Consider the following 14,429-nt stretch of genomic DNA (forward strand, 5'->3'; position numbering starts at 1 on the left):
TTCTGTCTGTTACATTTTCAGGAGTGGATATTTAATGGTATAAACCATTTTAGTGCTACAGATTTTACAGATTTTTCTGTACGGACATACACAAGTACCTAAAGGCTCTGGATAAAAGGCACATAAGAAGTAAGATTGTAGTATTCACTGCTTTAATAAACAATCTATTATATCAAGAAGCTAAGGTTTGGTACCTCAGCAGAAACAGATAATGTAGGAGAATAAAAAATTCTTCACTGATGTTCTGAAACAAATTATATTCCTTACCTATTTTTGCAGTCTTGACACACTGTGAAGCAAAATAAAAGCTGCAGTTATGCCTTATCATTTATTAATATTGGATCAGAGGTTTCCAGCAGAATGCTCAGTCTTTCATATCAGTGTGTATCCTACAGAATCATTAATCTATGGCTATTTCAAACAATAAACTACAATCAAGCATTTTTTGATTAATGTTTGTGTACATTAACTGCTTTTTAAACTTGGATCTTTCATTGGTTTATAAGGTCAAGAATAGCAGCTCAATGTCAGAAACTGCAAAGCAAAATCTGAATTAAAGACATTCAAAAAGGGAAGAAAAGTCAAGAAATACCATTTGAATTGATAATTATTGCAAAATTATTATGAATTCAAACTATTTATGATATTGATTGCCTTGTATTTTTAGAAATGACATGCAAGTCTTTAATTTAGACTTAATTTAGACTCTCAAATACTATGAAAACCACTGCAAATGGACTATTTATAGATTATTAATTCATTGATTTTGTGCCATCCTTTTGTGATTTTGTGCCATCCTTTTGCGATTTTGTGCCATCCTTTTGCTAGTCTTTTCTGTGTGCTACTTATCGTATTTGCTCAGCATCTTAAAAAGAAACATCTCCTGTCACTAAATAGGATTTACTGTTCTTATCCAATTGCTACAAAACATAACATCAAAAATTCAACTGCCCTCAAAATAGCGAGATGAGGAACTTAGAGAACAGTGCTTTGAAAGCACTATACAAAGGTGTTGAAAGCTTGTGTAAAGATGTCTTTTGTTTTAATACAGAAGTGTAGCTCAACACAAGTTTTGCAGGTATATTTCTCAGCTTCCAGTTCTTTATGGTTCATCAGTTTCAGTAGTAAATTTGCCACACTGGCCTTCAGATAAAATGGGCTACATTACCTAGCAGGTTAGAAACAAAGGATAACTGTAATTATCATCTACATGATAATTAGATCACGTAGATTAGATCATGTAGATAACAAATTGTAATATATCAGATGCCAGAAATTTTATGCCTATTCATAACTACTCTGCACGTAGCATACCCTTTATTACCAGTGAATGCAGAACGGTTGCAACAAGTTATATTTAGTGTTGTGTTGCAATAACAACAGATCTACAGAGAAATACAACTGGTACTGAAAAGTGGTATCTCTACAATATATGTATCTTGGGGGGTATTCTGGATTAATTTTGCTCCAAGACTGAATTCCCATTAGCATTGAACTATGGTGGGTGACCTCCTGAAATGCATCTTTCAGATGAACTTCTTCAAAAAGGAATTCAGTGTGTCCACTCCAAAACTGCTTCTGGTTACAAACCACAGTGCAGTAAGTAGGAATAATCAAGAGTTTTCCTCAAAATATGTAATCTTGATCATAACTAGAACTCTAATGTATACGTACTCCAAGACTGCAAAATTCTGTATTACTATGAGGCCCACTGGTGCATAAAATTTGGTTATCTGATGTGGAGAAGACAGTGAATTTGACTCAAGAAGCAGATAGAAAATACGTCAATGAAACTGAAGTACTGCACACCCCCTCACATTTATGGCATTCAAATATATTTATAAAATCAATTTTTTAAATAAATTAAAAAAAAATCAAAAATCCTAATCTCCTTTTATACAAAAACTTTTGCAACACAGGCAACATTTAAAACTTTATGAGTTAAGCTTTGCTGGCTCTCTTCCCACAAACAGAAGACCTTTCCTGACAAGGCTCATCACATTTCCCTTTCATGTGCCGGCATGCTAAGAATTAATGTCTTAACTTGAGTTAAATAAATCCAGTGATAACCTGCTCATCTCTTGAACTAACTTTCTGATGATAGATTTACCCTACTCTTCTTCTTATCTGTGGCTATTAATGGGTCATTAAACATGTAACTGCTGGCTCTGGACTGTGAAACTGTCCTACTTACAGCAAACAATTACATTTCCAAATATTAATTTCCATTTGTGACACAGAAATCTACCTGCTAAGTAATAATATTTCTTTCAATTCAAGAACTTACCCAAAAATCAGAATCTTTTAGAGCTTAGAGAGACTTTTATCTGCTACTCAATTTCTTGGAAACATACAGGAGCAAACACAGCTGAGGACTAATCTCACAAACTCTCCATGTATGGAACAACTGACTACAGAAAAGTTTTATGCATGAATGATTTGAAGCAGTGAGCCTGTAAGTGGAAAGGAGAAAGACTAACAGTGGATTCATTCAAATGAATGGGCAGTATTTTCGAAGCTCTGTATTTTGTTTCATTTGTATATTCAAACAGTTGAATAAATATTAAAAATTGCTTCAGTAATATGGATTTATGTCACAGGTCTATTTTCAAACCTAACCATAACAGAAGTGGTCACAACAGCATCATCCTGGTCACTGGTGCGTCATCTAGTTATGAGAATGACCATAAAGTCCATCTCACCATTTGTTCCAATTGTATATAGTTAGGTTACAGTCAAACATAGATACTGGTGATGCAGGTAGGCAGAAGGTGGTTTCTTTACAACACCCAGACTAGCATTAACATGAATAAGATGTTTCACCAGATACTCATACATTTTAAAGCTTTATCACTAGATGAAGCAGAAACCCAATGCTTCTTACATGGAGTGGTCCATGAAATCAGATTTGCAATGCAAAAATTTATGGTCCCCTTTGTAGTGAGAGCCTGTGACATGTTATCTCACTTAAGTAACCAGTGCCAGATATGCAACTTTTGTTATCGAGTTACTGTCTCCCAGAAACGCATTTTTGGCTCTCTCATCTGGTCTAAAGACCTATTTTAGACTATGATGGTGGCAGCTAATTTTTCTAGTAAGAAATATAAGATAAATGTAAACCTCTATATAAGTGTTGTATATTCTAACACACACATTCAGGGGAAGTGAGGGGGAGAGGTTTCTATAGCTAAACATGATCTCAAAAAATTCTTCCATATGTGGAAAAGACTGCAAAGTTAACATATAAATATAGATATATATATAAATATACACACTGAGCAGTATGTATACATTATATCACATTCATTAAACCTCAAAACATAAAATAAATTCATTTCTGTAAGCAAAGGAGAGGTATAACTTTTCAATGTACAAAATCCATCTCCTGGAGGTATCATAGACGGCAAAACCTACATTCTACTTGTTACTTTTAATACTACTCCAGTTTAGCTGGCCTCTTAGTCAAATTATTAATTTAATATGATTAAAAGGTTTGAAAAATCATCTGGATACAATATAATTACAATTAAGAGGTAGAAATAACAAAAGTATTCATAAATATTACACATTTCTATTGGCTTTTATACAAATAACATAAGAAAGTTTGAACACAACGTTTGTAACTGTAAATGGTAATATACCAAAACTAAGAACTAGAGAAGCCCTGAAAGACAAATTCCGACTTGGAGCAGACTCAAATTTCAAGGCTCTTTCTTTTTCTCCATCACAGGTATGATGCAATCTACAAAGAAATTTATGTCTGAAACCACTCTCATTATCCTTATAATCTGGGCTGCAAGTTTCTATGGAAAAACACTTTGGTTTTCTTTTTAGGTTAAAGTAGATAGAAATAGCTTGCTAGACATCAGAGGCAAAAAACTTGTATCTATCGAAATGAGCATATGATAAGACTTATTGGTTCTGGGAAATTCTAAACAAAAACAACATCCTCATTAGAAGAAACGCATTTGCCATTTAGGAACGTGTTTATAATAAACAATATAGCTATGATAACTGCATACAATTTAATAGAACTGACTTTTTAAGTGTGACCAGGATATAAATAGGATTTTATTACATTCACTTCAACATGTCTCAGCACTCTGTGATGTGAATCACAAGTTCTTTGTTCCAGAGGGAGAATATGCATAGCAAAGATGAAAAATTAGAGGAAATACTTAAAAATGTGAAAGTATTTACGTGACTAATTTGCACAGCGCTTCTTAGATCTGTAAGCAGTAATTAATTCAGCACGATGCTAGTTATTTAGAGTGGATATGCCTGGGATTGTTTATACTGAATGTACCGACAAGCAAACCTTGCCCTGCCCAGATTCCTAAATTAAATAAATCCATGTGACTCCAATGAGCTTAGTGCAGGCTCAGCACTGTGCTAATGCAATTGCGTGCTTCCTTGCAGCTTGAGGCACCAGCAGAACAAGCTCATGTACATTTAGTGAACAGACAAGAGCAAGCCCACACCTGCCCAAATACAATGTGTAAACATACAGGATAAAGAAACACAGAATATTAAACAAAATCTGGGTCAGGGAAGGAGCCAATAATTCTGATTTACTGCATTAAACAGCTATATCATATCACTTCTTTTATACACTAAAACACTGGTACTTTAGGGTTTTCCCCTTAGTTTTGTTTCTTTCCCGAACAACTGAAAGACAAAGTTTTGATGTTGCAGAAACGTTCCTAATATGATATTTCAGTTTTCCATACACACTGAACTTCTGCTGAGACTGGACTTTCTATTCATGGTCTAAGGAAATGTGAAGAATTTCACAGTTTTCAAATAATCATGGTCATTTGAATAAGCTAAAATAACCTAAATAACCTTTTGTTGTTGTTATGTTTGATCACCTTCTAAAGTTGTGGGCATTTTGTTTTGTTTTGTTTTTGTTTTAAAGACAAATCCCAGTTTCAGTATTCCTGGGGCCTATTCAGGAGTTTAAGGTTGGCAACATTCCAGTATTGCCACAGAATATAAGGCATTGTGCTAATAGCCAGGGCTGCCAAAATAAACAAAGTAGCATGTACTCTTTTCCCCTAAAATTATATATGGATCAATACAGAGATTTGCCAGTCAGGATCCAGACACTAAAATAACAATCATTATTCGACTGTCCTATGGCTCTGATTTCAAAGTCATCCACCTCAAACAAAAACTCATCTGAACTGTACTGCGTTTTTCACATTTCTTCTTTCAGCAACTTCAAGAATATTTAGCAGTTCCAGCTGATGAGCTGTTTCCAAAATCAGTCACCACTTCACAAATCAATAAACACTGTCTAACAGCACATGGTCTTCTAAAACTTGCAAAACGAAGTAGTACACTACCATTTTATAACAGTTAGACTGTTAAGTTTCATGCATCACTGCATTCAATTTCTTTTCTCAAATTAACGAGAAAAGATTTTTAAAACTATGTGGATCTAATACTAAGACAGATATCAGATAGACAGTTCTTTAAAAACAAGTTGACTTCCTTACTGGAGAATGTTATTAACGGAAACTTCATGGATACACACTGCCGCATCAATGTCTTAGTGAGGAGGACTTTTCCTTTTGATAAAAGGATAGTTCAGAAACGAACTATATTTTTGGCCTCTTTGCTGAGATTTCAGAAAAACAGAATAATGGAAATTATGATTGTGAGTTTGTAATTATCTACTTCTAACCACCACTGCCTTGTAAAAGTGCCATCAAAAATGTTTTTGATAGGAACACAATCTCTGTGCAGCCAGACTGGATTAAAAAGATGTAAAAGGACAGGCTACATGCATACACCACCACGTGACATTCCATCCTCAATTACAGCTTTTAAGAACAGGGCCAACTTTCTGGAAAGCAGACAGATCTTACAGTTTTATAGCACAGCTTATGATATTGATACTTTCTCAAAATCTAAATCCTTTTTATGACAATATCATCTGTCATCATAAAACAAAATTAAAATAAATTTGTAGCCTTGGTGATCATGAAGTGAAGCATACGACTTTGACTCAACAACAGCTTTGGAATTCAGGAAACTCATGAAATGAGAAACACCTTGCATTTTATGTCTCTCAAAATCTCCAGTTCTTTAAGCAGTAAGAAGATTTGATAGTTCATATAGTCATCAGGATTGACAATGAAGTCCTAAAGTATGAAAATTCTTTGGATGTCTTACCTTTAGTCTTCCACTGTGTGGACACAATCAAATTCTTCATATGGCCTCTCAAATATATAACTTCATATTAAGAATGCTGTCAAACTAACTGAAGTATAGCCTAGAAACATAAATGTCCCAGCTTACCTACATAACTTCTTCTAATTCCCTTTTTTATAGCGAGATCCTGTTTTTAATTTAAATAATCAAGTACATTTTGTACCACGTAGTCCACAAATAGCAACTTGAACTCAGGACCTTTTAACCACATAGAAAAGATGTTATGAATCTTAACAATAAAGACCTGGGTGATAGCAAAAGAATGCTGTTTTTTTATGTGGAGACCATTCTAGAGCTGGAGATCTGTCATACATGACAATAAGTTAAGGAATGCTTCAGAGATAACAAGAAATGTAAAATGCCAAGGGAAATTAATAGTAAGTGAATATGAGTGACTGTGGTCTATCAGCCTAAAAGTCAGAATAGTATACAAATTTGGAGGGGCAGAAAGGAATCTGAGATTACAAAACCAAAAGGGAATGAGATGTCTCAATTTGACCAGGCTTGTGGTTTCTGAGACAGCATTCTCTATTTGTTACAATTCTGAAAGTAAAAGACAAGAAAGACAAAAGGAGTGCAGTACAGAAAGGCACCTTTGGTAGGAAATAATATTGTGTCTATTTCTATCAACTTTCTTCAGTAACATCACTTCGCTTCAAGAGCATGTTCACTTTTGTGATACAGACAGGCACTTCCTCCACAATATTTTCAATACAAGGAAGAAAACTGAAGGATGACATTGGCAAAAGGGGCCCAGGGAAAAAGTTACTGAGGAAAAAGGGTAAGCGTTCAGAAGTGAGAAGTAAAGAGAGCTGGGAAGTTGGACAGTAAGCTTCGTGATGATGTCTAGGCTATCGGGCAGGATGGTTTCTAGAAGTTCAAATTTATCTAGATATGTTTTTTGTCTGTTCCAGAGAGATATTGGATGCAAAAATACAGATTAGATTACTGTAATGCACTCTACAACAGGCTACATATTACAACCCCTTGGAAACTGAAGCTAGTACAGAATGTTTATTAAATTAAGCTCATGTTCTTGCTAAGAACACTACACACGCACTCCAGGATACCCACTGACTGCCAAAATATTTTCAGGTGAAATTTAAGAAAGTTTGCCAACTCTCAAACCCAAACTGAAGAGAATAAATTTAAATTTGTAGTGCAAAACTGCAAAATTATCTTTTTTTACAAGTTTTTTAAAGACTAGTAAAATGGTTAAAATTGCAGTGTTACTGATATAGCAGCACTCACTTCATGGAAATTTGTTTGTATCAAATAAAAATCAGATGTACCAACATAACTAGGGAACACATTGTGACTCCCTGTAACGTGACTATATGTATGGGCAGAGGAGAGTTAGAATCATCCTACTGCTTATGAAGTTTTCGTATCTTCCCCAGACTTAAGGTCCAGGGGCAAAATAGATTTCCAACTTATATTTCTCTCTAAACAGCAGTGTGAAAAAAGAGGGGATAGAGGCAAGAAGTGGTTGAAAACCTGGTTTTGTTCCCTAGCAGCAGACAGATCTAATCACATAAAAAGAGAAAAAGCTTGTTACATCTATTATATCTGAGAACAGTGCACAACCAATTCCTTCAAGAGAAATTGGAGACCCTATTTCTAATTCTAGAACTATGATGCTGCACAATGCACATAGACGGATATGATATTGAATAACTATTATAATGAAAACATGATCATAAAAACAAAATATCAATAGCTGAACCAAATAACACACACAAAAAGTATTCCTGTTTCCAGTAGTATATATGTATATTTTTCTTCCAAGAGACTGGTGATACACCAACCTCTTTAAAGGGGGTATAGAGTCACAGTGCTTTACATCAGTAAGTGTGAAACATCTTATTCTTCCTTAAAAATATGTATTAAAATACACATGCACATACTTTTACCACCATATCTTGTAGCATACAAGTATTTCTTTACATAAATGTAGCAACATAAGTTAGAAAATCCAATATTATACACATAAATGGGAAATGTTTCAACATTAACCTTGCATGTTCAACTGCCTCTTCCTTCTCTGGGATTTCTGAGAAAACTTTCAAAAACCTTCCCTAACATGTACAAAATTAAATGGCATTTATCTTACAATAAACACCACATCCTTTTTTCCTTACAAAATAAATAATGTCCTGTGATCATTTGCAAGTTTATTATTTTCCCAATTTGTTCTGTGGTTTCACACCATCAGCAGTGGGTTGGATCATAGTCACCAAAAACCACATATCTAGAATTTACGTTTAATACACTATTGAATGGAAAATACAGGTTTGCATGGCACATGGCAATCAAATTGCCATTAAAAAAAAAAAAAGTGCTGTATGGAATGTTAAACAATACAACACAGTAAATAATAATAATAATAATAATAATTATTATTATTATTGAAAAAAATAAGCTAAAGCAATTACTTGAGTTCACTCATACTCATCATTGACTTTGCTGTTCTCAGAAAGACTATTCAGCCAAGATTTTGCTATGAAACTCCTATTTGTTTGCCTTACAATTAAACATTTGCTAGGTTAATCCACTGTTCACAGTGTGGAAATTTAAGAATGGCAGTACTTCAGGAGAACATCTCATCCAAGCTCAGAGCACCAACACGAGATTAAGTAAAGCTGTTATCATGTGCAACAGATATTTGTCTAACCTGTTCTTTAAAATTTCCAAGAAATGAGTTTCTATTACATCCACATTAAAGAATGTTCATGTTTCTTTTGACTTAAAGATTTGTTACACACACAGTTAAAAAGATGTGTTTTTTGTTTTGTTTTGTTTGTTTTTGTTTTGTTTTGTTTTTTTAAATGGCTAACCTAGTTATTCTTGGTATAAATTAAATTTACCACTCCTAGTCTTTCTACAGTGGGCACTGGAACACAATTGATCATCGTCTTCTTTACAACAACATTTTACGTATTAGAAGACTTATGACTCGCCCTTAGTACTTTCTAGACTAAACAAACCCAGTTCTTTAAGCCTTCCTCATAGGTCATGTTTTCTAAAACTCCTATCATTCTTATTGCTCTCCTTTTGTCCCTTTCCAATTTGTCTATCTTTCTTAAAGCATGGTGTTCACAACTGTATACACATTTTCAGATGAGGTCTCACCAGTGCTCAAAAGAACAGAATAATTACTTCCTGCTTCTTTTCCAGCATTACATCCCATTACAGAATTAGATCTAACTTCACTGCAATGGTATTCCATTGTTGCCATATACTGCTTGCAATCCAGATTATATTTCTTTTGCCATTCTATTGCCTCAGTACATGTGAAGTTTCTCTTCCAAATGGACTTCTTTTTACTAAACTTCAGTTTACTCATTTCAGACTTTCTCTCCAGTTTGTTAAGACTTGAGCTGTTTATTGAGACTGGAGCAGTTTATTGAGCAGGTTATCTGCTCCTACTATGCCTGCAGTTTCTTTCAGCTTCATTCATTACCAACAATAAATGTGTTCTTCCTATTTAATCACTGAAATAATTTCTAAAAAAATACTCCACAAAGGTGGATAAAGGACAGACTTCTTAGCATCCTGCTGCAAATGTCCCTCCTGTCTGACAATGAGTAACTGAAATTTTTTACGTAGCATGCTATTTATATCAGTTGCGCAGTCATCTCATGCTGATTTCATGCATAATTCAATTAAAATTATATTATTTATTGTTATAACTTTTATTATTGTAATGCATTTCACTCTCCTAGTTATTACAAATATATGATAGTACAGTGTCAAAGCCTTACAAATTTAAAGTATGTCACAGCTACTATTTTCTTCTTTAGCCACAAAGCCAGTTAACCATATGAAAGGAAATTAGATTTGCCTGACATACTTCGTCCTTGACAAATACAGACTAAATTTAGAATGGCCATGCTATGTAAGGGCCATCTAGACCTGCATCCTGTTTTAGACTGTGGTCCAAAACTGTCATCTACGAAAGAGTGCAAGAATAAAATGAGTGCATAGAGATACATCATTTCATACCTTCAAGAATGCAACTTAAGGCTAGCTTATCTGTTTTATTATAGTAATCAACTATCAGGTTGATTTACATGATTAGGAAATGATCAGGTAACGTTTAGGAAAAATAACAGCAAAGCAAGCATAACATGATTTGATAAACATTAGGATAGATACATATATATAGATAGGTAGATAACATCATGCAGTCTGATACAGACACCAAGCTACTGAAAATTAACAGTAAAGAGACTACTGGGTTTCTATTGACTCACTGATTAACAATTTATTCCATAATTTTTACAGTATGTAAAATAAAGTGATTAATCAATCTCCATGTTTTACTTGTAAAGTACTGTGTTTGCCTTTATCCTCCTAGGGTCCCTTTTGTCCAACATAAGAGTTGTTGAATACAATCATAGGTAGTTCAGAGACTACTTCAGCTAATATTTTATACTCTCTACAACAAAATATATTGGCTTCTCCCAATGGGAATGCAACTATTTTATTTATGGATTGTTTAATCCCTCATTTTTCCCTGAAAATGTGCCTTGTTGTGTAACTGCACTAAATAGCAAAATTACTATTAAAGGTTATTAAAGATTTTTAAAGTTTTGTTGTTGTTGTTGTTTTTTAAACTAAGACTTAAATTTAAAAAGTCCAGAACACATAAGCATAAACAACTTGTGTCCTTTTTTTTTTTCAAGAAAGGTTGCCCTTTTTGCTATATTTATAGGGTCTTTTCTTGCTGCTTTTCATTCTTTTGCTAGTTATTATTATTAGTTATTTGCATATTAGTATTTCTGATTGCATCCCTATCTACCTTTTATACCTTCTTTATACTTGTCTACTTTATCTTTAATCATGCACCCATTTCCATCATTCATAATTTTTAATTTTTTTATACATTCTTGAAGAAGTTTTGATACAGATTTTTCTTTTTATGTTTCTTATCTGTTCTTGTCTCTGAATAACCTGTTATTGTGCATTGAAAAGAGTCTCTTTCACTAAATGTTAGCTTGTAACACAGAGGTAGTTGTTTTCTTTTTTTTTTTTTTTTCCACACATCTTGCCTTCATTCTGTTCTGTTCATTCTGTTTCTTGCAAAATGCCAAAACATTTTTTATTTCATTGTCATTTTTAGAATATTTTGCCTTCTCTTATATATAGTCAGCCAACTTATCTCTGTTAATCACAAACAGAACTACAACTAGATAGTAGTTGTTGTCCTTAATATCCTTTGAAAGTTTTCTTTCTGAAAGTTCTTAACGTGTTCCAAGAACTTCAATGTTATATTGTCTAGGTTTTGTGTTATTTCGGTTTTGATTTTTCTGTTGTTGTTGTTTTTTGTTTGTTTTTCAGTTGGTATTCAATAAATTGATCTTTCTTGTACTTACCAGTTCCTACTGCTAGTAGAGCTCTAGTGGTCATCCTAAAAAAGCTTAATTTGCCTATTTGTCTCCTATTCCTGACTAAGTAGTATATAACACATCTCAGTTATAACTTCACCACTGTTTTTTTTTCCTTTTATTTCAGCCCAGGCATTATGAAATTATGAATGAATTTAACAGCACACAAGGATTTTTCATAGGAAAAAAAAAAAAGTTTTATTTTTCCCCAGGGTTCCCTACCTGGAAAAGAGTTATTTGCTTCTAAAGATTGTTTTTTCCAACTCTAGATATACCCATATATGAATACCTTTCTTCCTTGTCCTACCCTGACTGAGTTCCTCCCCCGACTTGTACAGTTTTCAACTCTCACCCATTGTAGTATGCTAAAGAGAGTCAAGTCATGAAAAGAAGTCTATCTTAAAATTTGAATGTCATCTTCAGGAGGGCATCTATCCATAACTGACAAGCTCACCATACAAAGCAATTTAAAATTTGAAATGGAATAGTGTCACGCAGTAGCAGCTGGAAACATATGACATATTGGCAGCATGGCTTACATGTATATTTTAATTTCAAAATAGAAGTTTGTTTCTTGAAATTTCATCTCCTAGGGCTAGTTTCTTTCATTTGTATTCCCTGTGGTGTGGCATTTTTTTACATACATACACACGTTCATGTACACACACATTATTCTATAATATACTTAATAAAGGACAATAAAAACATGGCTGCTGGCAGAAGGGGATTTGAAGGGACAGATTAAGTTGCCACTAGAATTTAAAATACTATTTTGGTGTGTATATACACAAATATAATGTGTAATTTATAGAATTACATGATGGATAAATAATTCAATTGTTTTTAATACTATAATGTTATGAAAACTTAATGTAACTATTAACTATACTATTATAATAATAAATATAGAAATACATAATTTTTAATAATAGCAATAATACCATTATTATCAATATTATAAGTATAAAATTAAAACAGATACATTGTTTTTGGTGGATCTGGTCTTCCAAAATTAAGAGGTCTAGCATTTTCTGTTCAGAAACATCTGTTTCAAACCCATCAAAAAATAAAATTGAGGTTGCACACTGGACACTTAGCAAATTTCTTCCTACTGAAGGAACAGCAACATTATGTGAAAAACAATGCTGCATTATTAAAAAGGACAGTTGCAATGCTAATAAACCACAGAATATCATGACCTCTTAATTCCAAACATATATTGTATAACTGTTATTACTTTAAAACTGTGACAATCAACTTGTTTTAATAGTTCTGCATTTTACTTTTCACTTAAATTTCATTAACGTTCTAAACTGCTACCAATAAAAACAAATGAGTTTTGTATTTTAAGAAAATGTTTTAGATTTAAAATTTGTATTTATTTGTAAACAAATATTGAAATTTACAAAATCAAAACAGTGTTGGGCTTAGGGACTGTTTTTCTGCTGGGGGAAAAGGTTCCCAGTTCCCACTGTACCATTCCCAAATTGAACAATGTCACCATTCTCAATCTACAGACCTTAGAAGACCATTTTATTAGGACAGCCCTGTAACACAGGATTCTAAAAAGGATAATATTATAAGAAGAATACTGAATCATTAAGCATTTTTGAAATAAAACATCTTGAAATTTTGTTTATCATGCCTAGTTAAAAATGTATCACTTGATTTTAAACTATACCAGATATTTGATAGCTTCAACAGAAAAATACATTCACAAACAGTTTAGAACTAGGGGTTTACAAGTTGGCAGAGGGAAAAGCTGCATAAGTTTTAAGATACTAATGATTTATACATTTACTTTAAATAAATAAATAAATAATCCCCAAAGTGGATACTTCTGAAATCACTCTAGTTATGAGAATTTCCACTGCTTTTCTACTCTAAAAGTTGAATTACAAAATGCTGAAAATACCTGTGAAACTTTTAAAAAAGATAGAGAAGAGAAATATAAGGCACCAGACAAAAAGTCAAAATGTTTAGATTCTTTCAGGCATGGAAGTAAATACCAGAGCTATTAATTTCTGTTCAAAGAACATATCACTTATATTGCTCATTATTTCTTTGGAATCTTTGTTTCACCTTGAAGTATCAAAATAGTAAAAGTGTAAAACTGAAGTTGAGAAAAGGTGACTGACCTGATCTGGAGAAGGTCTGTGGTTGGAGTGTTGTGGCCTCCCAGGAGATCGGTGATGGTGGTGGTGGTGATGGTGGTGGTAGTGGTGATGGTTGTCATCATAGTTATCTGCCATCAGTTTCATTCTGTTTTGTGTCTATTTAGGATGTAAAGCGAGACAATTTATTACATGCTGGAATATATTAATTCAATACTGTTTTGGCAAGATCTTAGCTCTTCCTTCACTCTTTTTTCGGTAGCTGCAAGGATCTAACAATAGAAGCCAGGCCTGCTGGCTCATGAAGAAAAGGAAACAGAAACAGAAAAAGATAACAAAGCATGTGAACACATCTGTCTCAGTTTTCACATATATAGAATTGCACAAAGAAGTCGGGAAAGGATATGATCAAGGATGTTGTGTTTGAAGGGCGTCAACAAACATTCAACTTCTCTAAATTTGGTATTTTAGAACATTTGTCTTTTTTTTTCTTCAATCTATTACTATGTCTCACTAATTAACTTGCAAAAATTCACCAACAGGAATATTATGTGTTCTTCAAATATTTACAGTTATCTACTGAGGCAAGTCAACAACAATAATGAATAGTTATGCAAAAAGCTAAATATTAGCTATTTTTTTAGTTGTATGCCAGGATCACCCTGCTAAACAGCAAGTTAAAATAATCTTAAGTCTAGTTGATACA

The 14,429-nt window shown here is 33.3% G+C and overlaps 1 protein-coding gene across 2 annotated transcripts in view; it reads right to left on the reverse strand.

Moving 5' to 3' along the window:
* ERC2 (ELKS/RAB6-interacting/CAST family member 2) overlaps positions 1-14,429 on the reverse strand; it is a 519,869-nt gene that overhangs the window by 116,142 nt on the left and 389,298 nt on the right. The window contains exon 1 of one of the 2 annotated variants that reach the window (XR_007708665.1): positions 6,181-6,302. Coding sequence is in view for 1 of the 2 variants with exons in the window: in XM_035558284.2 (XP_035414177.1) it covers positions 13,748-13,882 (135 nt within the window). In the remaining variant the exon portion in view is untranslated. Of the gene's footprint in view, positions 1-6,180; positions 6,303-13,747; positions 13,883-14,429 lie in introns of those variants that run through there. The other variant, XM_035558284.2, reaches the window with a different exon arrangement.

Source organism: Cygnus atratus, chromosome 10 (genome assembly GCF_013377495.2).
Source record: "Cygnus atratus isolate AKBS03 ecotype Queensland, Australia chromosome 10, CAtr_DNAZoo_HiC_assembly, whole genome shotgun sequence".
Classification (NCBI taxonomy): domain Eukaryota; kingdom Metazoa; phylum Chordata; class Aves; order Anseriformes; family Anatidae; genus Cygnus; species Cygnus atratus.